General features: G+C 45.6%; 1 protein-coding gene across 1 annotated transcript in view; it reads right to left on the reverse strand.

Annotated features, from left to right (window-relative positions):
* Positions 1–27,626, reverse strand: part of N4BP1 (NEDD4 binding protein 1) — an 84,862-nt gene that overhangs the window by 1,768 nt on the left and 55,468 nt on the right. The window contains exons 3-6 of the mRNA XM_029608487.1: positions 21,504–21,634; positions 16,457–16,553; positions 12,116–12,223; positions 171–278 (exon numbers count right to left, since the gene is read on the reverse strand). Coding sequence (XP_029464347.1) covers positions 171–278; positions 12,116–12,223; positions 16,457–16,553; positions 21,504–21,634 — 444 coding nt within the window. The remainder of the gene's footprint in view (positions 1–170; positions 279–12,115; positions 12,224–16,456; positions 16,554–21,503; positions 21,635–27,626) is intronic.

Here is a 27,626-nt window from a genome sequence, read left to right on the forward strand (position 1 = left end):
ATGTAACTTTGAAAGTTATGCATGTAAGTTGATAAAAGAGACATATTTTGGAAATTAGTGCTCAATATAAAGAACGTTGTTGGAAATTCTTGTAGTAGTTTTCCATTTTTGCTCATTTCAAGCTCAAGTTCTATGTATTTAAACTTTTTTTTTTTTTTCAAATAATATACCTAATTTGGGATTGTTTGCAAAGAAAGTCTTCCAGCCTGGGTCCATATCGTCCTAATGGATCATCAGGAATCATAAAGATGTCACCAGCAAAAGTATACTGCAATAACCTACAGTGTTTAAAAAAAGGAACAGATTATCCACAAAGGTACAGCAAAGTAAATTTTTGATTGAAAAGAGAACAAAATGTATTTTATACAAAACGTTTAGTATCTTGATGTCCATATATAATTTCAGAATAACTGCCTTTCAGACAAATGAAATTGGACTTCTTTAGGGTAGTGGACTAGTGGAAGGGTTTTTCATGTTACTAAATTTGAACTTACTTTACATGAAATGTTTTGATATTTCATTGCTCATCTTACTCTGTCTGGTCAGGATTTAATAACTAGGGAGATTGTGTAGAACTAAACTAGTGAAAGTGGACAAAAGCCCTAGGGCCAAATAAGATACACCCTAGGATATTAACTGAGGTCAAAGAGGTTCTAGTGAGTCTGCTGAAGGACTTATTCAATAGATCTCTGGCATCAGGAGTGGTTCTGCAAATCTTTTCTATCTTTATAAAAGTAGGAATAGGGAGGAGGTTGGAAATTATAGACCAGTTAGTCTCACTTCAGTGACAAAGCATCTTGAACGTGGGGGGGTTGTGGGTCCGAGGCAGCAGGATTTCAATACAGAGATCTAATTGATTTCTATGATGGGGGCAACCAGAGAACTCGATCAGGATCACATGTTGGATGTGGTATATTTGGATTTCCACAAGGCCTTAGATTCTGTCCAGTATGGTAGGTTCATAAATAGAGTTGTTGGGGGGGGGGGGGGGGGGGGGTGTCAGACCAAATGTAGTGCTCTGAATCAGAAACTGGTTGAGGGATAGTCTTGGGGACAGTGTGGTGGTAAATGGTGTTTATTCTGAAGAAAGAAAGGTGAAGGAATGCCTCAGGGATTGGTCCTGGCATTGATTCTGTTCAATATCTTTTTGAGCAATATGGTAGAAGAGATAGGAAGAAAAGTGTCTTTTCAGATGACGTGACGATCCGCAACAGACATGCCTGAGGGAGTAGATGGTATAAGATATGATCGAAGAAAATTCAATGAGTGACTGGCTGCTTGGCAGCTATGTTTCAGTACTACAAAAAATGAAGTTATGCACCTGGGATACACTTGACTGGTCCTACACCAAGTCACGAACCTCATCCATTTGAAGCCAAAGGATCTTCTGGTTGAAGGTTTTCTGACTGAAATCAGAACATTCTCCACCCTCTTTGGGAAAGAGTAAGGACTAGACCACTTTGCATTCCACATCCACACTATGAGGACTAGCGATAACAGGTTCAGAAGGCATAACATTTCTTTTCTTCTGTGTGATCAGAGTCGGAGACGTTTCCAATGGAACTGGAGTGTGAACTGACAGAAGGACTAGATATGGCTAACACATTTGTTGTCCCAGGCTGGCAACAAGAGGATTATCCTTGCCCTGTCCCGAAAGGCCTTCTGGATATTCCTGGCGATCAGAGGTATTGGTGAGTACACAGAATTGACAGACGCTCCAGTCTGGCACAAAAACATTGGGACATGATTCCTAACTGTTCAGATGCATGCAGTAGTTTAGTTTATTAAAACTAAAATATGCGCCAAAGCCCTCCGCTCCAACTGACAGTGCCTTGGCATGCCACGGCATGTGGGACAACTATGCAAACTCCATGCCGAGGACACAGACGGTGTCCTGGTTGGTCCCTGGTCAAACAAATGAATTAGCCTCATGGCAATCTTTCCCACTATGAAGGATGACGTGACCTGTGCTGGGCGACCTCCTACCCCTGCATTGAGGAGGGGCAGACTCCAGTAGAGCCTTGTGTCAACTTTTTCTTTGGCTTTGAGAAGGACAGCTCTGATGGGGGTCTCTCACATTGTATGGTTACTGTTCTTGGCACCTCACCACTGCTACAGACTTTCATGCCGAGCTCAACCCCTGACCTGAGGCAAATCAGGGAACTGATGTCACATGCCTGTGGAATTGAGGCAGGGAGGATTTCCAATGTTAAAACCCAATGCCCCCAATTTCTAGATGAGGAGTGGCTCTGCTGTTTAGAACATCGAGGTTTGGGGCTCTTATCTGCCAGCACCTTCCTTTATGCAAATAAGCATCTGAGTTCCAATGCAAGCATCCATTTGCCCTTCTGAATGTAGGGAGAAAAACTGTGCTGAGGGAGTTAAGCTTGAATTTCTCTTGAAGCAGAAGCTTGTTCAGATGCCTCAGATTCAAAATTGGATGCAAACCTCCTGATTTCTTGGGGATGAGGAAGTACTGGGAGTAAAACTCCTGTGTACGTTGGGACACAGGTAGGGGTTCTATTGCCTGCTGCTGTAAGAGTGATGAACTTTCAGGCATAGTTGTGGAAGATGGGACAGATCCAGCTGAAGCACTGACCTCTACAGAAGAAGGGATAGTCAAGAGAAACCCAAGCGGTACCCAGAGCACACTATCTGAAGGACCCAAGGATTTTTGGTGATAAGGCATCACTTGTCTACAAAAAGTTAGATTTTGTCCTCGACCAGAACAGAGGGATGAGTCAGCTGAGATGGTTTTTGCTCTGTGTGTTCTCTTTGTCTAGGCCTGATTGAGAGCAGCTGCCCACAGTGAATTGGTAGAAGTTGAGAACTAATGTGGATAAGTCCGGAAAGGGCGTCTTTGAAAAGAAGGCCGCTTGCAATGATAGAAAGGCTGTTGTGATAACAATGGCTGCTTAAGGCTCAACAAGAGGGACTGAACAGCTACATTTTGGTTTTATTTCTGTGCCATGGACTCGCTAAGAGGTCCACTAGTTTCTTATGCATGTCTTTTCAAATGCTGCTGGCCCTAAGCCACGCCATATGACGTGCTCCAAAAAATCATGCAGAGGCTCCAGAAACTAAATCGAAAGTTTTATAGACCAAACGTGGAAGGCGGCGAATGACTTATTCCGCATTCATAAAAGGCTGGGGATTGCTCACAGAACCTGCCTCCGGTTGAAATAAAGGCCTCAGCTTTTGCAGGCAGTCATGGATATACTGCACCATGCAAAATTGATGAATCGTAATTTATGCAGTCAGCTTGAAGGCTTGAAATGCCTTCTTGCCAAAATGGTCTAGAAATCTGTGGCCTTTTCCCAGTGGTGATTTGAAATGGATCCATGCCTTTTTTGCTTTCTTCATTGCAGATTCAACTCCCAATGAATGATGCGACAATTACATGACATCAAACCCTGGAGACTGTTGAACCCTGTACGTCAGGTCCAAGTTTCTTGCAGTTGGAATGGTAGAAAAAGGAGTTTCCCCTAGTCTCATCTGCAGAGAACTAAGAATACAATGGACAGGTAACCCCCATGGCTCTGATGGAGTTTCAAGATTTTGCAGAAGGTCTAGAAGCTCAGAAAAGGGGTCTTTGTCCTTACAATCACGGAAACCCAGGGCACTTCCCATCTTTTTGATTAATTTAGAGTATGAGAGGATCTCCGGAGGCAAAGTATGGTCTGGTGGTTCCAGTAGAGAATCGGAAAGTATGCTTGTAGATTCCTCAACCAAATCCAAAAGGACAGGACCACTCATCTAGGACTGCAATGATGAGGGAGACCCAGGAGACTCCTTTCGTGGAAGCATAGGTGGTGCCAAGCAATCCATTATTTCTGAACTAGAAGAATCCAATACAATAAAATAGGATAAAGAAGAATTCTAAAGAATGGGCTCTGAGGACATGTTCAGCCCTATAGGTGAAATGGGACTCTGCTAAGTGGAATTGCCAAGGACACTGCTTGCATGGTGCGATAAAGAAACTTTACACCAAAACTGTAATCTGATCCACCAATTGATACGATCTCTGACTGGCTGTAGGAAGGGTATATCCTCATATCTGAAGAGGATATACCCTAGTCCCTGCAACTGGGTCTGTGGATGTCAGAAGAGAAGGGGAGTGCAGAATATACAGGATCTACTGTCTCCAGATGGAACATCACTAGTAACCTAGGCAGGGAAGTGCTATCGTGATTGGAGGAGAAAATGGTAATCTTATATCCTTCACTGCAAAACTAGGATGTGCCATATATAACTGCATGGCTAGAGTGGCTGCTAGGATTGGCAACTTGGACAGAGTAGAATGCTTTGAGCATGGCAAAAATAGGAAAATTAGGTTCTTACCTTTGCTAATTTTCGTTCCTGTAGTACCAAGGATCAGTCCAGACAGCTGGGTTATGCCTCCTCTCCAGCAGATGGAGTAAGAGAGAAAACTGAAAGCACCCCCTAGATATACTGGTGTGCCACCTGCGATTCCTCAGTATATGTGATATCAAAGCAGAAGTAAGCAATTACCCACTTCCGACAACTTCCTCAAAATTTTCTTGTACCCCCTTGTAATTATGTATGCATGTAGGTACTCAAAGACTAGATCAAACAGAAACTTCCTGGATAACATAGAAGACCAGGTAGAACGAATACAACACAAAATAGTGTATAAGACAAACTGAGGAATTACAACTTACCCTTAAAAACTGGTCCGAACGTAATGAACACAATCTGCCAATGAAGGACCGTGAAATATTAGAAGACGAGCGGACTCCCAGAACTGTGGGTGGGCGTCTGGACTGATCCTTGGTACTACAGGAACGAAAATTAGCAAAGGTAAGAACCTAATTTTCCTTTCCCTGTACATACCAGGATCAGTCCAGACAGCTGGGATGTACCCGAGCCGCCTTAATTGGGGTGGGACCCTGAGAGTCCCGCTCGAATCACGCTGCTCCCAAAAGACTGAGCGGACGGACCACGGACATCTAGCCGATAATGCCGGGAAAACGTATGCCATAATTTCCAAGTGGCCGCCCTGCAGATCTCTTGACTAGAGACCAATTGATTCTCAGCCCACGAAGTCGCTTGAGAACGCAAAGAATGAGCCTTAAGTCCCTCCGGAATAGGTTTACCGCAAGCAATATACGTGGACGCAATAGCGCCCTTCAACCAGCGGGCGATGGTAGTCTTGGAGGTCTGAAGCCCCTTCTTGGGCCCATTCCACAAGACAAACAGGTGGTCTGACCGCCTAAATTAGTTGGTAACCTCCAAGTAACGCAGAAGGACCCGACAGACATCCAAGCGCCTCAGGTCTTTGCCTTGAGAAGACCGGAGCTCCTCTTCCGAAAAGGAAGGCAACTCAATCGTCTGGTTAACATGGAACGAAGAAACCACCTTAGGCAAGAAAGAAGGAAAAAGAAAGAAGGAAACTCCCGACGTGGAAATACGCAAGAACGGTTCTCTGCAAGAAAGAGCCTGCAGCTCCGAAACACGACGGGCCGAGGAGATGGCCACTAGGAAAACCTTCTTGAGAGTCAGATCCTTCAAGGAAGCAGTCTTGATAGGCTCAAAAGGTGCCGCACACAGGCCACGGAGTACCAAGTTCAAGTTCCAGGAAGGACAAGGAACACGCACCGGAGGTCGCAAATTCCGAACACCTCGCAAAAACCGCGCAACATCAGGGTGACTCGCAAGAGAAAACCCCTCGACCTTGCCTCTCAAGCATCCTAACGCCGCAACCTGAACTCGGAGCGAATTGTACGCCAACCCCTTCTTCAGGCCATCCTGCAGAAACGAAAGGATGTGACCCACGGACGAATGACGGGGCGCAACACGTAGCGCAGCGCACCAAACGTGGAAAATCTTCCAAACCCTAGCGTAAGCAAGCGTAGTGGAAGACCTACGCGCCCTAAGGAGAGTTGAAACAACAGCGTCTGAATAGCCTCTCTTCCTCAACTGTTTCCGCTCATAAGCCAGGCCGCCAGACAAAAGTGATCCGCCAGATCGAAGAACACCGGACCCTGACGGAGAAGATTGGGAAGGTGCCCTAGACGTAGTGGACCGTCGACCGCCAGGTTGACGAGATCCGCAAACCACGGACGGCGCAGCCATTCCGGAGCTACAAGAATCACCAGGCCCTGATGATCCTCTATGCGCCGCAACACCTTTCTGACCAGGGGCCATGGAGGAAACACGTAAAGAAGAATCTGACGGGGCCACGGAAGCACCAACGCGTCTACTCCTTCTGACCCGTGTTCCCGCCTTCGGCTGAAGAAACGCACCGCTTTCGCATTTAGTCGGGTTGCCATCAGATCCAAGCGCGGAGTCCCCCAACGCTGGGTGATGAGATGCATCGCCTCCGCCGACAGCTCCCATTCTCCTGGATCTAGATGCTGACGACTGAGATAATCCGCCTGCACGTTGTCCACGCCGGCAATGTGGGTGGCCGCTATGCGCGACAGGTGTCGTTCCGCCCAGCTCATCAGCAATGCTGCCTCTGTCGCCACCGCCCGACTCTTTGTGCCGCCTTGTTGATTTATGTACGCCACTGTAGTCGCATTGTCCGACAGAATCCAGACCGCTCGACCGCGGACTATCGGGAGGAGGCGGCGTAAGGCTAGACGCACCGCTCTGGTCTCCAAGCGATTGATGGACCAAGTGGACTGAAGCACTGTCCAGGTGGCCTGGACTGCTCGTGGTTGACAGACCGCCCCCCAGCCCGATAGGCTGGCATCCGTCGTCACCACTATCCAAGACGGAGGCTCCAGATCCACACCCTGCAGGAGATGACCGGGAGTCAGCCACCAGGAGAGACTGGAGCGGGCCGGGTCCATCAAGGGCAGCTCCAGGCCCTAATCCTCGGACCTGGGATCCCAACGAGAAAGCAACGCGGTTTGTAAAGGCCGCATATGCGCAAAAGCCCATGGCACCATCTCCGCAGTAGACACCATATGACCAATGATATGTAAATAATCCCAAGCCGTAGGAATGGGAAGGGCCATCAGGCGCCGCACCTGAGCCACGAGATTGAGCATGCGTTGATGTGGGAGAAAAACCTTGCCCTCTAGGGTATTGAAGCGAGCGCCCAAAAATTCCAACTGTTGGGTCGGCTCGAGTCGACTCTTCGCGAAGTTGACTACCCAACCCAACAACTGGAGTTGTCGCACCACCAAGGAGACCGCCCGTTTGCAAGTCTTGCGACTTCGCCCGGATGAGCCAATCGTCGAGATATGGATGCACAAAAACTCCTTGACGACGGAGGAAGGCCGCAACCACTACTAGAACCTTGGTGAATACCCGAGGAGCGGTCACCAGCCCGAACGGAAGGGCACAAAATTGGTAATGACGTCCCAACACCATGAACCTCAAGTACCTCTGATGCCACTCTCTGATACCGATGTGAAGATACGCCTCTGCCAGGTCCAAAGAAGCCAAAAACTCTCCCTTGTGGACGGCTGCAATAACAGACCGTAGCGTTTCCATCCGAAAACGAGGCACGCACAAGGCCTTGTTCACCCCTTTGAGATCCAAGATCGGCCTGAAGGTGCCCTCCTTCTTGGGAACCAGAAAGTATATGGAATACCGACCTGTCTCGACCTCGTCCGGTGGGACCGGGACCACCGCCCCCATGGCTTGCAAGTGAGTGACGGTTTGAAGTACAGCTTGCTGTTTCTCCGGGGGACCGCACGGCGATATCATGAAGAGATCCCGGAGGGAACGTGCAAAATCCAACTCGTAACCGTGCCGAACGACATCGAGCACCCATTGATCTGAAGTTATTTTGACCCACTCCTCCCAAAACCGGGACAGCCGACCTCTGATTAAAGGAACGGAGGAATGGGTCTGCGCGCCTTCATTGAGCGGGCTTGCCGGCAGCAAAACCTTGCGAGGCACCTCCCCTCGGAGGCCGCCTACCACGAAAGGAAGAAGACCAGGACTGGGACCTCGTGGGTTGCTGCTTCTGGGGAAAGGAACCACGTCTACCCGTACGGAAACGCCGTTGACCCCGAAAGCGAGCCCTGGAATTCCCAAAGGGCCGAGACTGACGGGGCTTGTCCTCGGGCAATTTGTACACTTTGTTATCTCCCAGGTCCTTAATAAGCTGATCTAGTTCCTCACCGAATAGCAACTTGCCCTTAAAGGGGAAGGAGCCTAACCTGGCCTTGGAGGTGGCGTCTGCCGACCAACGAAGGAGCCACAACAACCGCCGTACTGACACTGCCGAGGACATAATTCGCGCTGAAGTGCGCAGCAAATCATATAAAGCATCCGCTGTGTATGCGACTGCCGCTTCAACACAATTTGCCTGCTCCACCTCAGCCGGAGGGAGCTCCTGCGCGGTCAGAAGCTGTTGGACCCAGCGCAGGTTGGCCCTCTGGACGAGGCTGCTGCACGCGGCTGCTCGTACCCCCAAGGCCGCCACGTCAAAAATGCGTTTCAATAAGACCTCCAATTTACGATCCTGGAGATCCTTCAAGGCTATTCCCCCCGTAACCGGAATAGTCGTATGCTTAACCACGGCCGTGACCGCTGAATCCACTGCGGGCGTCTTAAAAAGATCCAAAGATTCCGCGGGCAACGGATACAATTTTTCCATGGCCCTGTTCACCCGCAGGGAAGCCTCCGGCAATTCCCATTCCCTAGAAATAATTTGTAAAACCTTGGGATGTAACGGGAAAGTCTGGGGGGGGGCCCTAAGGCCAGCCATGGCAATATCCCCCATGGAGGTATCAGCATTGGGAGGTGGCGCTGTCAGTTCCAGCTCTTGCAGGACATGGAGGATGAGGAAGCTTAACTCATCCTTCCCGAATAAACGTAGCACCTGGGGGTCGTCACCTTCTACGGCCCCCAGGTCATCCGCTGCCTGCAAATCTGGTGTCCCCGGAGGATCCGGAGCGGCTACTGAGTCCCCCGCACTCCCGGCCCCCCCCTTGGGCGGTTGACCTGTGTCCCTGTGGATCCCAGCCCCAGCGGGGTCTCCTGCATTAAGGAAGTCTTGGGGGCCTTCGGGGGAGAGGGACCTTCTGCCTCCCAACCAGACTCTGCCTGAAGGAAAGCTTTGTGCATTAGGAGCACAAAGTCAGAGAAAAACGGCACCGACCTTTTTAAATTCTTTTTCTGTGAGCCTGGGGGAAGGGGGGCTCCAAAGTCCTCCAAATCGCGCCACGGGCGCGGGCTCAGGTCGGGAGGGGAAGGAGGAGGAGAGATTTCCTCCTCCGAAGCCGACTGGTCCGCCTGCCTCGTGGCCAAGATGGCAGCCACTCTCCTCCCCGAAGGAGGAGGGGCCGAAGACCGGCTACTTGGAGCTATGCGCTGCCGCGGCGTCGGGGGCAAAGAAGAATCGCTGCGGGCAGTGCTCGGCCCCCGGGAGGGTCCCTCGCCCCCGGGAAGGCATCGGGAGCAGAGACCCTCCCGGGAGAGTCGGGCCCCCGCCCCCCCACAGGCCTTGCAGGCCGAAGAACGCGGCATCGCGGCGGCAGAGGAGCTGCCAGAAAAGCGCGCCAAAAGGAAGGTAAGTAAGCCTTACCAAGGAACCGCGCCGGGTGACCCAGCCACCCCTTCCGACGTCCTTAGAGGCACTGGCAGGCCGGGGCTAAGCAACAAACGAGCTCACTGCCTGTCACCAACAGGCCTTAAGTGGCTTCCAAAACTTTTACACTTTTTTTTTTTTTAAACTTTGCTCTCCTACTAAACCCCCTTCAGGGCTAGAACCCTGGAAAATGCGGGGAGGGTGACCGGCCCACCGGTAAACTCTCCCCCAGCCTCACGGACACGCTAACCCGGGAAAATTAAGAGGGCAAAGCCCTCTGTGCCTGCCACGCTCTAAGCTCCTGCGCTGCCAAAGATAGAGAGAGAGAAAGAAAGTCTGACAAGGATAACACAACAAGAGAAGAAACTACTTGATCCGGTCCCTAAAGTATGACTGGTATATATTATTATTATTATTACTCTTTTTTTTTTTTTCCCCAGTACCGACAAACTGACCAGGCCAGGACCGCAGGTTATGCCTCTCAATCTGCTGGAGTCAGAGATTATACTGAGGGATCGCAGGTGGCACACCAGTATATCTAGGGGGTGCTTTCAGTTTTCTCTCTGACTCCATCTGCTGGAGAAGAGGCATAACCCAGCTGTCTGGACTGATCCTGGTACGTACAGGGAACAAGACTTGTCATGTTTAAATAGAAATGACAGAAGAAAAGGACCAAATGATCCACCCAGTCTGCCCAACAAGCTTATGCCAGTATCTGCTGCACTGTGCAGGTTACCCCAATGCTTATCAGTTTACCAGACCATAAACGTCAGGGCCCTCAGACACTGTTTGAATCCAATGTCTTTTAACTGTTGCTGTAAAATCAGAGAGCAATGTTGGAGTTGCATCAAAAGTATCGGGTTTAGTGATTAAGGGTAGTAAGCACCACAACAACTAGTTACCTCCATGCTTTTACGGTTTAGGGAACAAACAACTTGGGGCCCTTGCCTGGAAGCACACCGCGGGAGGAGCGGGAACGCCTCGCCCTCACTCGACGGCCCCTCCCCACAGGTGCGGCAGGGGAATGGGACCTCTGTGCTGCTTCGGCCCCAGGGAATGGAGTGTCGTAGGGCCGAGGGGGGAGGGGACTGACCGCGGCGAAGAGGAGGGGAGAGGCTGGCACCACCAGCATCCACCCCCTACTGAAAATAATCCAGTGTGCTGCAAAGTAAAACAACAGGAAACCAAAATAAAACTTACCCCCAACAGACAAAGACAGAGAGAGGGACTGAGGGGAGAGCGCAGTCCTGATGGCAAGCCAAAACAGGGGCTGCAAGGCCCGGGTAGGGAGCACAGAGTGACTCCCCAAAGGCTGGTTTTGTTTTTTTTTGTTTGTTTTTTTACACAGGACCTGCTTGATCCAACCTTAGAGAAAATAAGAGAAAGAAGAACAAAATGTGGAACAGAGCCACTAGCTAGGGGAAGCAACGGGTTCCCCTCCTCACATCTGCTGGAGTCAGAGAGATACTGGGAATCTAGGGAGGGTGCATCAGCTTATATGCCAGCACCCTTCGAAGTTTGCTCTGACTCCATCTGCTGGACGGGGGACATAAACCACCGTCTGGACGGATCCTGGTACGTACAGGGAAATTGTTATTTGTTAAGGGTAGCAACTGCCACACCAGCAAGTTACCCCCAGCAAATATTGTTTCTAAGCAAAGTCCTTAGGAAGCCTATTCATTCAATATCAGGAAGTGGCCTGTTTTATGGACATTTTAATTCCCCTTTTCATTTTGACTGTGATCTTCAGGGCCTACTCAAATATTTCCCTTTAAATACAGTAGCAAAGGACACTACCATGGTATTGCTTAGTGGAACTTGGGAATTTCCATCCTCTTTAGTTTTTTTTTTTTTATAGTTGAATCCATACTTCCTTTTAACACTTGAGCTTTCCCTGTCACCTAAAATGTTGCTCCTTGACTTGCTGCTGTTTGTTTTCCTAGAAATAAATGGGCCCAATTTGAGCCCCCCCCCCCCGGGAAAGCTCAGTAAATGTCCCAGTAGCACGAATTTTCCAGTCAGGAAGCAGGAAACAGAATAGAACACCAAGTGATGGCAGTCTGAGTCACTGGGTAAAAGTTCCCCAGTCCTGCAACCAATAATAAAAAAGCTCACAGAATCATGGGTAAGATGGGCAGACCCCACTCAAAGACCCAGAAAAAATGAGATGGCTCTGCCAAAAAAAAAGATCACATTTCAGCTGAAACCTCCTCAAAAGAGCAACAGCAGGTAAAAAAAAAAGGGAAGGGACCTGGAGAAGTACTGCCTGGACTTGGGAAAATACAGGCAGCATAGTGAACATAGTCAATCCTATCGGACAGCAAAAAACACCCAGACTGCCTGCCCGACCCCCTCAGAAATGTCAGGAAACTCTGGCAGGTAAAATGGATGGACTTCTTGTATGTATCACATTGATAAAGCCTGATTTAATAAAGAGAATACAAGAGGCATTTTCACAGCAAGTAGAAATGAATCTAATCGCTATAGTTTAATTTCTGAAAACAAGAGAAACCTTTTGCTGTTGGACATTAAGGTAGCACTCTAAAAGTGGAGCCCTCCCTTTTACCCAAAAATAAACCCCAAATCACACATGCAAGTCACCTTTCTTTAATAATCTCCCTCCATATTGGTGATTCGATCACAAATTCTTTGAAATTGTCATTAGTTACAATAATTCCACCAGTTTTTTCAGCAAGATGTAGTAGAAATCTGCAAGAAAACATTTTAAAAACACCATTAATACTTGAACGCTATAGGAATTATTTTAGATGTGAAAATTTAGCTAAAATGGAATAGTCACCATGGACCACTGCCCTGTATTACATACTAAGCAGAAAACAGAACTATGAGAATGAGAGCAGATAAGAATAAGAAAATAAAAGCATAAAGGCAAAATCTGAAAAAAGGCAAACCAAGTTGCCTAATATTTTACTTGTCACCATGTGCCAGACTGAGAACTGGCCCACAACCTCTAACAAGAGGATGGTTCAAGAGCCTGAGATATTTTAAAGACAGAACACAAGATTCACTATGGAGAAAATAAGTGTGCCTCTTTTGCACTGAATGATCTATTCAGGATAAACACATTTTAGTTTAGTAATAGATGAGAGTTGGAAAGAAACAGCCGACATATATTCTTGTTCATTTTAGCCATGTTTTCTTGGAAATAAAAGGTCATCACATAAAAAAAAAACAAGTAGAAGCCAAAAAATTTCTGGAGCGCCTCGGTTCTCTGTCTTCTGACATTCAATCTCCTGTGCACACATTTCTTTACCACACACCATCCAGAGAAAATATTTCCATCCATCTAAATTGGAAAGGTCATATCCCTTCCTAAGTCCCTCGGTGTCCCCAAAGACTGAAACCCTTATCTGAAGCTGCTTTCTGAGCTTTAAATGGCGAGTACACACACAGCCAAGAAAACTGCTAGAGAAAGACACCGATATGATCTCATATGTGGAATTCTCTCCCAGCTGACATTCGCCTAGAGGATAACTTCTCTAACTTCAAGAAGCAGATTAAGACTTGGCTATTCCAGCAGGCTTTTAGTCATATTAATTAACTTAGTAGGCTATGTGAAGAAGGAGGTTTTCTGTTTTTTTCCGGTGGTTTAGGGAGTTGAGAGGGTGGGGTTAATGTTCTGGTGGTATGCGAGCTTTATATTTTATTTTAGATTTAGTTTATAATGAGACTGAGTTAGTATTTATCGTTTAAATTTTAAGTATAATTTTTTATTGAATGACTGTAAAATTAGATAAGTTTTATTACAATTATTAGTTTGATTTTGCTATTGCAATTTCGCCAATTGTAAACCGGCTTGACATGTACTTGAAAGTCGGTATATAAAGTTGTATAAATAAATAAATAAATAAATATGTCTTTCATCGGATAGAAGAGGTTAAAACAGGAGACTAGCAGTATCACTTTATATTTTTTTGTTTGTTGACTTATTTCCATGCATTCAAGTGGACTAACATGGTATCCACACTTTATATTTTCTATAATAAACATATTTCCTGAAGCCTCGTGTGCCTTGACTACATTGTGAACTCCTCAGAGCACAGACTGTCTTCTATACATTTGTACAATGCAACATGTGTTTAGCAGGGCTACAGAAATGCTAAGCAGAAGTAACAGACAAATTTAGTGAACTGAATACAAAATTTACTCCCTCACAGGCTTTCTGCTTCGGATATATTTTAAAAAGTTTTTACTGTGAGTTTTTGCCTCTACGGCCAACTTCTTTTCAAATTCACTTTTCGCCTGTCTTATCAATGTCTTACATTTAACTTGCCAATGCTTATGCTTTATCCTATTTTCTTCTGTTGGATCCTTCTTCCAATTTTTTAATGAAGATCTTTTGGCTAAAATAGCTTCTTTCACCTCCCCTTTTAACCATGCCGGTAATCGTTTTGCCTTCTTTCCACCTTTCTTAATGTGTATCGTTGTTCCACCCGTCTGCAGATGCTGGGAGCCATTGTTCCCGTCCCCCTAGAGGAATGAGGGATGGGACGATTTTCCATTTATTTCATGGTTCCAAAGAAGGGGAGGGGACTTTTTGCCCATGTCCTCCTGATTAGATTCCTGCGAAACCTTTAAGCCTAACTCTGCAAGGACATAGGGGGGATCAGGGGTCCCAACTCCTCTCTGTGGAACAGACAAACCACCTTCGGATCCACCCCTCCACAGCCGGGACCTTTGCTGGCCCCTCATCCGGATTCCTGTCCCTCCAGGGAAGGATCCGTTTCTGGAGGGCTTTTTCCAGATGAAACCCCATGTTTAGTATCAGAAAAATCATCCTTAGCAGCCCCCTGTGTGGGCAACCCAAGGACTCACTGAACCCTGATAGCCCCAAAAGCCCCTGAAAGCCTTGGACTTCGGGCCTTCAGATGTCCCCTGTTTAGAAGGATGTCGCCCCACGGCCTTCCAGGCCAAATAAGTTTTGTGCAGCAAGAGAAGGAAATCCAATGAGAAGTTAGAATAATCATCAGATACCTTCCCAAGGAGGTCCGCGTCCTCCCCCGACTGCTCTCCCAGCCTCCTCAGGGCTCAAATAGGTCAGTGACAGCGGTGGAGGGAGGGGAGCCTCTGAAGCAGCCACAAAAGAATCCAAGATGGCCGACGTTCCCACTCTCACCAGGAACAGAGCCGCTGCTTCCTCCGAGGCAGCTGAAGACCTCCCAGGCCTGGACTGCTGAGTCATAGCCGCCGCGATCGCTGCCAAAGTGCCCTCTCTCTCCCAGAGAGGCACTGGGAACACTGGCTGGCTCGAGAGAAATGAGGAGATGAGGAGATGTGCTCATCTCCTCATGTGGTACAGCTGCAACCACACGGAATGTTTCAGTCTTACTCAGAGCGCGTGGCACACACCTGAGGAAAATAACCCGTGAGAGCTGCTGGGGTTGAGCCCCTGTCTGGCGTTAGCCCCGCTCTGCCACCACCAACAGGGAGGAAAAGAAATTTCTTTTTTTTTTTTTTTTTTTTTTTTAGAGCTTGTCTTTTTTTTTTTTTTTTTGGAAAACTACTAAAAAGACAAAAAAGGACTTCCCTGATATGAAGAGCAGCAGGCTCCACTAGTCCTCCTGGAGGCGAGGGAACTGGATCCACCAGCTTTCTGCCTCAGACGTGAAAGACCGAACAACCAAGGGTCTCCAACCCTCTGCTTGCCCACTTCAAAACCAGGAGGGACGGCTTCACCAGGACCTGCCAACCTCCTGTGAGGAATTCTCTAATCATCTTTTTCTGGGGGTTTTTTTTTTTTTTTTTTTAAACAGGTTCAGAACTGCAGGTTTGCACCTCTACCATCTGCTGGTGACAGAGAAATGCTGAAGGACTGCAGGTGGCACACCAGGTTATGAGGCAGTGTCTGCAAAACTTTCTCTGTCTCTATCAGCTGGAAGGGAGGCAAAACCCAGGAGTCTGGACTGATCTGGATATGTACAGGGAAACTGATGTCAGCTTTCCTCCATCGCCATCTGCTGGTAGAGGTGCATAACCCATAGGTTTTGGATTTACCTGTCCATATGCTAAGAAAGCATAAATTTAAAAAATAAAAATAAAAAGTTGTCAAAATATCTTTCACCAAGCTGGGACTAGCAACACTGTCAGGAAGACTCAGATTCATTTCTGAGGCCTGGCTTCTGCTATCTGGGCTGGCCAGGGTTGGAGATGCTGTGGAGGCAGTGTTCACAGCTCCTTCAAGAAGAGAGAAGACTCGGCCATCACAACAGTGACACCTATTGACTGAATTTAAGGTGCATACCTATCCGATTCCAGAAGGTATCGCATTCTGTGGGCCCCGGCCAAGAACTATCACTGAAATGGCTATGGAAAAAAAAATCCCCAGATAGTTGCTAGAGAAGGCTCATGGTGCTGTAAGCCCAGCAGAGGCCGGTTCCGATTGAATCAGAAGTTCAAAGAAACAGGAGGAAGCTGTTGGGCCAACAAATGGTCTTTCACCATCCTTTAAGAAGCTGTTCTTTGAAACCTGTTTCTTCACAATTTTCAGAGCATTTTCCTTATCAGTTCTATAGATGTAATGATTTGCTCTGTTCTTTCTCAGCCCACTGCATCTCTCTTTGCATCGTAACTAGTTTAGACATCTGCATGCCACTAATCTATAGACTTCTTTAAAACAAAGGAATTGTTTTTTCTTTTACAGTTTGTTTTTTTGTCATATCCGTATTTTGCTTGCATCTAGTGGATATGTATGCTCTCTCCCTCAATCAACGCCTTCGGTTGCATGCGTGTGCATCTATTGTTTTATCTATATAGAAAAAGAAATACAGATAAAACTAAAACATCCACGCCATCTGCAAAAAGAGAAATTCCAGAGCCCCTACATCTGTTATCAAAGTACTAAATGGCCTTATACTAAATTTGTCGTGTCATATGAATGTTACAGGTACTACGAAAGACCATAAAACCCCCTTCTCACCCTACCTGTCATCATGTGATGCAATTCTTGTTCCTAAAACTGTTCTTGCAGGGGTGAATGACAGTATTCCCAGATCCTGAAGCTCTGTTAAGAAATGCTGTTCTGTATAATAAAATATGAACAAACATTCAATTGTGTCATGTTACTTAAATGTTTTTCTGTTCTGCACTGGTTTACGACTCCCCTACCTCATCCTTAAATGATTGCAGAAAGTCATCACAACACTCATAAAAGGTAAACCTCAACTGAGCCAAATGCAAATGAACGTCATCCTCAGGACACCAGTACAAGAGGCTTGAGCTGCTCTGTGGTGCGACGAAGTGTGTTTATGCCCAGAATTCTTGTGTGAAAACTGGCAGCATTACTGAAAAAAAAAATATACATATGCCACTTACATGGGCATTTTTCTCTCTACGGAGAGAGAGAACTAAAGTTAGCTTTGCAAAAAGAATTTGTTTGAAAAACGGACCAATTATATTTTGGTAGTCAAGCTGCAGCTCGATGGGCAAATACAAACATCTAAAAAGAATTGCTGAACCCAATTATTCAAATCATTCTGAACATGATCAGGCAAAATAAAACATAAAATAGCATTGTAAAAATCCTAGGACCTCTATGGAAAGCAGAGTTGCTTACCTGTAACAGGTGTTCTCCCTAGGACAGCTGGATTTTAGTCCTCACATATGGGTGACATCATCGGATGGAGCCCGGCACGGAACTTTGATCTCAAAGATTCTAGAGTTTTCAGCATGACCTACTGAGCATGTGCAGTTGCAGTGATAACCCTGCCCCCTAGGCAGAGTCCCTCAGTCCATCATATAGCTAATTTTTGGAGAAAACCAACTCCCAGGAGAGGCGGGAGGGTTTCGTGAGGACTAACATCCTGCTGTCCTAGGTTACAGGTAAGCAACTCTGCTTTCTCCTAGGACAAGCAGGATGGTAGTCCTCACATGACTGAATACATATCTCCAGGCTGTCTGAGCAGGTCAAGGCAGTAAAGCACACAGTGCTGGAGCACTACCTCCCTCCTTTGCCTGCGAGGCAGCCGACCCACTGGGGTGCAAGCTGGAGAAGAGTTGGGCTCTACCAAGAAGGCAAAGAAAAAGACTGAGGCACAAACCCTCATGCGTAGCAGGGATGCCTGAGGCAGGGGAGTGATGCGAGTGCAAGCAGAAGCAACTGTGCATCACGGAAACAGTACAAACAGGGTTTCTAGATCCTCCTAGATAAAGGAAGGACCCAGAGATGTAAATAGGATAAATACCACACAGCTTCCATCGGTATGAAAATACAACCGAAATACAAACTGGGGTCCGAGAGCCCTCCAGAAAGAGACAGCCGACCACTGACAGCCAAAGGTCTGGAGAAGAGTCCCCAGGTATGGCCGGTAGGCCAAATGGGCAAAAGAAACCCACACCACACTTGGAAGAACAAACAGTACACCACGGCAGGGCCTGGGACAGACACTGCGTGCCGAAGCATCAGACTTAGTTGACCGCGCAGGACAGCGTCAAGGGTTTCAGGGAATGAGAACAATCCCCGAGACAGTCCTGTAGCCCAAAGCTCCTGAAAGAGAGATAAAATAGGCCGGAAGCTCATTCAAGAACACCTGAAAGAACACCTGTCACAGAATAGCAGAGGTGCAGGCCGGCCCTTTGGGCAACCCAGAGAATGAGAGAAACTAAGGCAGTAGCTCTCCCTACAGGTATACGGAGAGATACCATGGGCACCTTAGCTTCCTCTCCACTCACCCCGACAAACCAATCGGAAGTTGGGAGGAGCGAAGAACACAAAAAGGCAAACTGGCGAACCGCTGGGGCAAGCAGAATTTGCCCTGTTGGGTATCAACCGCAAGCAAATAACTCACTGCCGAAGCAGCACGGAGTATCCCACTGAGATGGAGCCCTCAGTCTTCTTGAAACAGTGGAAACTAAGAGCAATTGCCCCCAGGAAGAAGCTCCAAAGGCTCCACCAGGAGATGGGAAGCCAGGGAGTCACATTCGCATACTCTGGCAGAACCTATTACCACCAGCTTGGAAGCCCAAAGAGCATCAGGGCAGGTCCAGGGCGATCTCGGAATAGATTACCAAGCCACCAGCTGTGGTATCACTATCCCAGCCATGAGGGTATATACTTTCCCTCCTAAGGGAGCAAGTGGTCCAGAAATGGACAATGCCGCATGACCTAGGAATGCTCTTGTCTGCAGACAGGGCGATCCTAAAATAAGGGACAAGAACAGCTTGCATGCTACAGCTAGCAGAGGACATTGCCCCTCATATGCTGGGATTGGGCCCTCAATTCTCTCAGCCATGGACATGACAAATTATTATTACCCCTAGCTCATGGCTGAAACACTCCTCAGAGAGGAGAATCCCCCCAGGCAAGGATGACTGACGATATAAATCCTTGAGGAAGACGTAAAGACCAAGGTAATTCCTGAACCGGGGGGAAACCTGGAAGGTCACCGGGGGCAACAATGGGCAGGTCCCCTCGCGAATAGACCTGCCGCGCCTCAAGCATAGAAGGGAGAGTGTTACACTCGACTATTCTTAAGGCTGGCACCCATCAGAGTAGTGACATCCCTCGTCCGGGAGTGGAAACAAAGGACATCCCTCAAAGGAGTGCACAGTAGGATGTCCAGAGGGAAACCCAGAGGAATCTCCCCTTTCAAGAGGGAGAGGAAAGACACGGGATCGGGGCCTCCTGATCTTGACAGACTGAGCGACTCCCCGAAGGAGAGTAGATGCACAATCACAGACCATCGAGGCGCTGAAGCGACTAACCCACCACAGGCCACCAGCCTCGGATAAGGGAGGTTGCCACTGCAATCAGCAGAGGGGTCCCAGCTGAAGACCGTCCAACGGTTCCCGGCCCTGGCCTCCAAGGAGATGCGCGATGCAGAGGACTGGGACCCCAGATCAGAGAAAAACTCAGGGACAGAGTCTCCGGGACTGTTCCACATGGTAGAGAGCGAGAGACATAGGCCTCTGCTGAGAAAAGAGTGGACACTCTAGCCACTCTCACAATGTCCACTCACCTCAGGATCTGACCAGACGTGCAGTCCTAGGTCAGTCCTGCGGCTGCGGAACGCAACCTGTTGTGACCGCCTGGAGGGAACACACACCCACACAAACGCCCAGGCGACAGAGAGAAACTGGAAGCCCTCCGCTGCAAAAGCATGCTGGGCAGAACTCATGCAGTGGTAACCCATCCATGAATGGTGGCACACCCATGATGATGAACGCTGTTTGTGTGGGAGAAACCCCACGCCCCAGCGAGGGCCGAGAACCACATGCCAGAGTCAGTGGTTATACGTTGCCCCACGACCAAGCAAAGAGTTTGTAATGATGCCTCCCCCGCCAGTGCTCCTCAGCACTATGCGGTGTGGACTGACGCGGAAGTCAAAACCAGGCCGAAAGATGGCAGAACTCAAGTATGGCTAAGGAGTGCACAGCCAGGGAGAATGCCACCTGCCAGTGTCTGAGGTCCTTGGAACAGATGCCTCATCTGTCTCAACCACGCCAGATGCGCGTCAGTAACTCCAGAGGAGTGGAGAGGACAGTGTGATGGCAGCGTCTCCAGCATCACTGGTGCCCTGGGTAAGGCATGGTGGAGGGTGGCAGCCTATGGAATTATCCCCTCCAGTAGCAGAGAATGCTCTGAGAGGCGGGCCATCGAACTATGTCGGAACCAGCTCACCTGCGAGTCCCACCAGGAACCACTGCAGCGAAGTCCTGCCAGTGCAGGTGCTTATGAAGGACTACGGATGTATCCCCCTCCCCCCCCAAACAGGAATGGCACGGTCCTCAATCCTTCCACCGTCTGAATCCATCAATGCTCAATGATCAGTGAGCCACCATGGAACTCCAGCCCGGGTAGGCGAGTCCCCAGGCTCAGCGGCCTACATGGATCACCAATGGACTGCATTGCCCAGTCCAATCAGCACTGTGGAAAAAGAGAAAGAACTGACAGAGCACAGACAGATCAAATTACAAAACCTGCAGAAGCAGTTCTTTTTTTTTTTTTTTTTTTTTAAATAACACTGCCAGGCTGCACAGGGTAGAACCCACCATGCAGCTGACAGACAGTTGGAAACAAGAACAAAACTACCAGACAAAAAAAAAAGCTGCAGCTCTAGAAAGAAATCCCTTACAAAACTGTAAGGAGCTAAGAGCAAAACTAAATACCGAAAAAAAAATAATTTCGGAGAAAAAAAAAAAGCACGACCTCCACAACCACGAGACGACAGCTCTGTGGAAAAGAAAAGACTGAGGGACTCTGCCTAGGGGGCAGGGTTATCACTTACAGCTGCACATGCTCAGTAGGGCATGCTGAAAGCGCTAGAATCTTTGAGATCAAAGTTCCGTGCCGGGCTCCATCTGATGTCACCCATGTGTGAGGACTAAAATCCTGCTTGACCCAGAATACAAATGCAGCCCCCCCCCCCCCCAAATGTCACTGCAAGTATGACAGGAATCCATTGACGCAGCATTACAGCTGATCGTCAACACTTCAGTTTACTTACAGAGCTATACTACAGCATTACACAAAAATTGTAAATGCCTATTTTTTTCTTTGGTTATTTATTTTGTAATTTTCAGGATAGCTGCAGGGAAAAGTGCTCTCGGCTGCCCTCCATGCCCCTTACTGGGGTCTATTGCAGAACTGATCACAGAATGTAAACTATCGGATGGGCCTAGCAAGAGATCAGAGCACTGCATGCAAGGGAAAAGCCAGGCTGGTGCCCACCAGCCTAAAAATCATTAAGTAAACAGTAAAAACAACAACAACAGAAACACACTGCTTGCAATTCGAAGGTTTCATCCTCAGGGGAAATTGTCAGTACAGGTGACTTTCTGCTTGCTGGTATCTACATGTTATTCCTAATAGTTCTTAAACAAAAAACTTTCTTTCCCCACATCATCTCGATTGAATACATTGATATTCCCCACTGTTACCTGTAACTATTTAACAGTATCACACTAAAGACCCCTGTATTGGATATTAATGAAAAAACAAACCAAAATATGAGCACCACACAGTTTGCCTTACCTGTGATACTTGGGTCACGCTTTGTCCTCCACTGAGGAACAAATACTGTAATATTTCTGTGGCCATTCTTCCAAAAGTACGTTACAGCTATTGCAATTCCGCGACAAGAGAAAAACTTATTTAGGCCATGACTGCAAAGATAAATAAAATCAAAAGGTTGATCCTAGTAAGAAAGATGTATAATGAAGTCATAAAATGAACCAGAAAGCCATCAAAATTATGCAAATGGAACTCATTTTCACACATCAGAAAATTAATAGTACATAATCAATTAAAAAAAAAAAAAAAAAGACAAAAACAAAAAAAAATTAAACCTACATAAAACCAACCTAAAATAGAATCAACAGATTGTTTCCTTAAACACGACTCTTCTGCTGTATATACCTCATTTCATTGCAGATAATTTTACATAGGATAAAAAATTAAAATTGGATACGAACAATGCCTTAATTAAAAGATTGCTGAAAAAGATTAGTTTGTACCATCTTTCTGAATTTTAACAATAAGCCCTCCTCTTTAATCTACCTGGGCAGTGTAATTCCATAAAATAGGGTCTTGATTATATTCCAGGTTACTTCTACCCTGTTCATTGTAAAACAAGACTTTGTGTCTGTTATTTTTTGCTGGTTGTAATGTAAACCGAAGTGGTAATTAACTCTGTTGATTGAACTCCGATATATAAAAGTTATAAATAAATAAAATAAAACAGATGTTTATGGGACTCATCTAACCTGATTTGTCTGAAAGATGGAACTGATAAAGAGATGCTGTGAAGCTGGCCTAAGATTTCATGTAGGCTGATAAAACTTAAATGCTGCATTAAAAGTGGGAGAAACCTTTAAAAATAAGTAAAAATCTTTGATACATTTGTTACCAGTAATGGTGTAATATGCTCATATAGACTTACCAGTTAGACGAGACACCACATTCTGCACATATTGAAGCATGTACTGTGGCAAACCAAGCCACATAGAATTGATGTACTTGAGAGTAGAAAATGACCATGGCATGCATTACAGTTTTTAAATTTTCATTATCCAAAAACGTGCACAGTCTCCAAAATATCCGCAATTTAAAAAGAAATCAACTTTGATAACATTAATAATGTGTGGGCGAAAGGAGAGAGAGAAGTATCAAAAATAACCCCAAATTACAGATTTGCCTTAGAAATAGTATATTTTCCCCATCCATCGTGAGAAAATCTGGTACAGAATCAGAGGGGCATTTTGCATGATAGAGGATGTCTGTTTTGCTAGTATTCAAAAGTAGTTTATTTAAACACTTTTCTATGCCGTTGCTAAGTTATATACCATCGCAACGGTTTACAAATAGGCACATAGACTAAGGTTAGTAAATCTAGGATATCGTACATTCTAACAGGTGCCAATAAAGTTCGGTTACAATTTCATAAATAAAATCATTATTTGAGTAATGTTGGTCAAGTCCAGGTATATTATTGAGTTACTATCTCTTTGAGATATTACTTCTTAAATGTAGGATTGAGTAAACCAATCTTTCAAAGTCATCAAGCAAAAAAGAACTTTTGTCAAGAGTTTTTCTATATAAGGTTTTTTTTTGTTTTTTTTTTTTAATAGGAATAAGGAACTGGATGTCATCCATGTAATTAGTATCCACTGTGTAAGAAAAGCAGCATGCTTAACTGAGTACTGACAGAACTGCTAACTTACTTTGCCTTTTCTTTTGCATGTTTCCCATAATGCTATTTGATTTACCTTATCCTCTTTTTCTGCCTGGAATCTTCCCTTGGCTTTATCATCTCTTAACATCAGGGTCTTGATAGGGAATGTGCAAAAACATCTCTCTTATTTTGTATAATTTACTTATTTATTTTTACAATTTTTTTTTTTTTAATTTATTGCGTTTCAAAATACATTCAAGCAAATCTCGAATAGGAAAATCACTGGCTTTCAAATACACCGAAAAATAACCTATATAGAGGCCAAAATCCATCAAAAGGGGAAAAGTAACATTATTGATGCCAGCAAGTATCCGAGTTCTCAAATTAAGGATCCAAGCTCTATTCCAAAGAAAGTTACTATGGGGAAAAAACTAGCTTAAGGAAGGGCATTAAATCTATTGAAAGGACACACATTCCCAACTAATAGGAGATCAGTTGTTTATTTATTTATTTACTTATTTTTCTATACCGATGTTCATCGGACATATCACACCAGTTTACATTGGAAACAGAAGAGTCTGTTAGAGTGGACTTCTTGTTTTACAATGGAAGATTGTGTCATTTACGATTAAACATTTTTAACATTTTACATTGAAGCATATGAAGATAAATTTTCCACTTTTCCAGCTAATAAAAGATCAATTAAATATTTGAAGGTACATTTTCCAGCACATTTAACCCTTTATCAGCTAAAAGATTTGATAGCTGAGATGGGTGAAAAAAAAAATATGAGACTTCATTATATTTTATGAAGCATTTACACGGGAATTTCAAGACAAACAAGGCATCCAACTGCAAAATTTTAGGTCTCATTAAGAGAAATTCTCTCTTTTTTTTTGTGTATTCTTAGCCAAATCCGGAAAAACTTGGACTTTGAAATTAAGGAAAAGCTCCGAACATTATAAAAAAAAATCTTAAGAGTCCAATCTCTATCTGACTCTAAAAGAAAGGAAACAACGATGCTGGTTGGGCAATTTCACCATCAGAAGTCTCTAGAACCACTGATAATATTTGCATCTTCAGAGTCCACAGGAGTTAAGGTCTGCATGTTTTGCCCATCATCGGATTTTTTCTTAAAAGGTGGTAGATAATAAATTGAATGGCATGTTCAGGTACCTTTAGTATCTCTGTTATATATCTCCCTCCACATGGGACATGTGGAGAGGTCAGAGAGAGAGAGAGACTCCCCCCTCTGCTTAGCCCTTCACTTGTGGCTTGAATGAGGCATATTAGCATAGTAGGAAACAAAACACGGGAGAGACGCAACATTGTGTGTAGCTAGGTCACCACCTTGGATCCAATCCCTATTTTGTATAATTTAAACATGCAGGCAAACATTTGTCCTATTTTCTGCATTCTCATTACACTGCTATAGCAAGTCGTACTTGTTGAATAAAGGTAAACGCCTGTGAAGAGAAAATAATACACACATTCATTTTTGGACAAACAACCGCACTATGGCTGTGGGGATTATTACAAAACTTGGTAATAGAACACAGAAAGGGTCCCGAGTGCTGGATCAAGATTTATTGGTCATGAATATAAGGCAGCATGAAGTGACCTAGCAGAGGTGGCGATGGCCAGAACTTAACAGATTTTAGGCATGCTTGGGACAGAAGTGGAAGGAAAAGGATTGAGAGATTTAAAAGACATGAGGCTGGAGGGATAAGCTCATATTGGGATGCATTTTATATACTTATTTACCCAAGGTGGTAAAATCTGAACTGGGTATACTGGATGGGCAAACTTAGTCTTTATCTGCTGTCATTTACTATCAGGCCCATATAGTAAACTCCGTGGGAGAGCCGGTGCTCTCCCACGGACGCGCGATTCAGTATTTAAATTAGGGCCCACGCTATTGGCGGAAGCAGTGGCTGTCAGCGGGTCTGACAGCCGACGCTTAATTTTACCGACTTCGGTTGTCGAACCCGCTGACAGCCACGGGTTCGGAACATGGACGCAGAGTAGAGTCAGTGGCAACATTTCCCTTTGGGCCTCAGACCAAAGGTGACCGACAACTGGTGAGAAGAGAGGGCAGGCTGATGACGGGGCAACATCTTTCTCTTGGATAAATTCAGTGGTGGGCGAGGAAAGAGGAGCAGTGACAATTTCCACCGGCTCGTGCATACTCAGCCCTCCCTTCCATCATGGCTGATCCTTAACTTTATTTAATTTATGAACTTTTATTTACCGACGTTCATAGAACACATCACACCGGTTTACAATGAACTGAAAGAATTAACTTGACAGTGACCTGCAAGCATCATCAGTAATGAAAGTCAGCACAGGGCCTGTGAGCTAGTGCAAGCTCAAAAGACCTGCAAGGGTTCCAAACTCTGCTCATGCAGAGCTTCTTGTTACCACAGAAACTCATGCGAGTGCGTGCCCGGCTCACAGGCCCCACTCTGCTTTCCACTACTAATTCTGCTGCTTCTTGCATCTGAAGAATGCTGTCATTTGAGGTACGTGTGACCCCAAATAAAGGTTTTGTGATCTCATTTGGGGTCCCGGCCCCCAGTTTGGGAAGCCCTGGTGTAGAATATAGTGTGTAGATAAGTGAAATTCCTATTTGAATGCATTTTGTTTTGTAGTTTTTAGATAGAAGAATGTGAAAAATGTACAAGGGTGTGAAGACTTTTGCAAAGCACTATATTAAATGGGGGATATCCTGAAAACCTATCTGGCTATTGGATCAGCAGAACAGGGATGGGAAGCCCTGCATTAAAAAAACAAACATACGAGTAACAGTCACTTGCTTTTTCCAATAGCATCAGAGCTCTGAAACAATTTAGAAGCTCTCTCACTCTCAAAGCCTGACCGGCTAACTTCACAACAGTTTTAAGTCAGAAGTCCAGTCTTAGCCCGCACCTATTTAAATATTTGATTTTCCATGGCACTGTTTACAATTAGGAACGTTTGAGTTAACTTTGGGTCCTGTGCACTAAGCATTCCCCCCCCCCCCCCCGATACACAAAATAGGAGAAAACCTTGAGAAAATAGGCCCCTAAGCTTTGTCAAAATTTGATTGTAATTCAGGTTCAGATGCTCGTAAGCAAGTTCTGAAGCTTAGGAAATCAGTGACAAAATGGAAAGAAGTTACCATCACAACACACAAACAGTGCATCACAAATATAGCAGTTTGGGGCAAAGGGATCCATTTGAACATCCCCATGAATGTCTAACATAAACTATTATTTGCTGAGGTTTTGGCAGAAGGAGACCTCAACTCCCAGATGAGGAATTCAGTCGGCACACGTTCGAAAGGAACGGCTTCAGAAAGGGTGCAGCCAACCTGACGTCACTTTCCTCGCTATTGCAATTCTCAAGAATGACACGAGGATTAGTCAGAAAAACAGAACCTTTTTGTTTAGATTTCTCATCACCTACTTTTCATCATTTTGTTAGAAATGGGGCTTATCAAGGAAGCATTTCCACAGAATTAATCTGTATGGCAGACATGTACAGGAAACAAAGATCAGTAGAAGCAAAGGTTCCTTTACTGATCTGGTAGCAGTAAGAGCCCACCGTTGCTATTGTGCCACTTTGGATTGGCTTCAGTGTTGTTTCCTGGCAGACATATACATCCCAACAAACAATAAGTCTCCCAGTAGTAAACTTGTTTATACAGTGTATTCCACCGCTACATCAAACTTTTTTACTTATTTTTTTCTTTTTGTAGGACCTTCAAGTACTCAGAATGTCACAGTTACTTCCTGATTTTACTCATAAGTCCAATTTTATATTTTATTATTTTTTGCACTTTTCAATTTCACTAAAAAGTCCGATCTGGAAATATCTGAATTCATTCAAAAGTTCATCATCTCTTTTAGCATTGTATTGAAGGTCCTTCACAAAGCAGTCTTTATTTACAAAGCAGCCTTTTCTTTTTAATATCATGTCCACCTTTAGAACCAATCAACATTTATGAAGAATAAGAATGAAACCACCACTTATCTTGATATCAAACTTTGCTGCCCCGACCTGGATCCCAGTTTCGATATCTGCCTCAGGGGGTTTTCTTCCTTTAGAGATTCTTCTCAGAATGTAAAACCCGACTGCTTGCCAATATTTGTTAAAGAAGGAAATGATGTACCGCAGAAAAAAGTATACACAAGTTTACTACTCGGAGACTTTTTGTTGGGATGTATATGTCTGCCAGGAAACAACACGGAAGCCAATCCAAAATGGCACAATAGCAACGGTGGGCTCCTACTGCTACAGCCTTCTCAATCTCAACCAGAGAAGCAGTTTTCAAAGACAAAACCGGACGATGCACCACGTAAATCTTCTTCAAAGATGAGATACATAGTATCTTCATCTGGAGCACCCTCTTCTTCCAGATCTATTACTCAGCAACCCACTTCTCCACGGAGGAGCCACCACTCCCCCTCGTCAGTATGGTCAGATATCATCATAGACGAACC

This window comes from Rhinatrema bivittatum, chromosome 7 (assembly GCF_901001135.1).
Source record: "Rhinatrema bivittatum chromosome 7, aRhiBiv1.1, whole genome shotgun sequence".
Lineage (NCBI taxonomy): Eukaryota > Metazoa > Chordata > Amphibia > Gymnophiona > Rhinatrematidae > Rhinatrema > Rhinatrema bivittatum.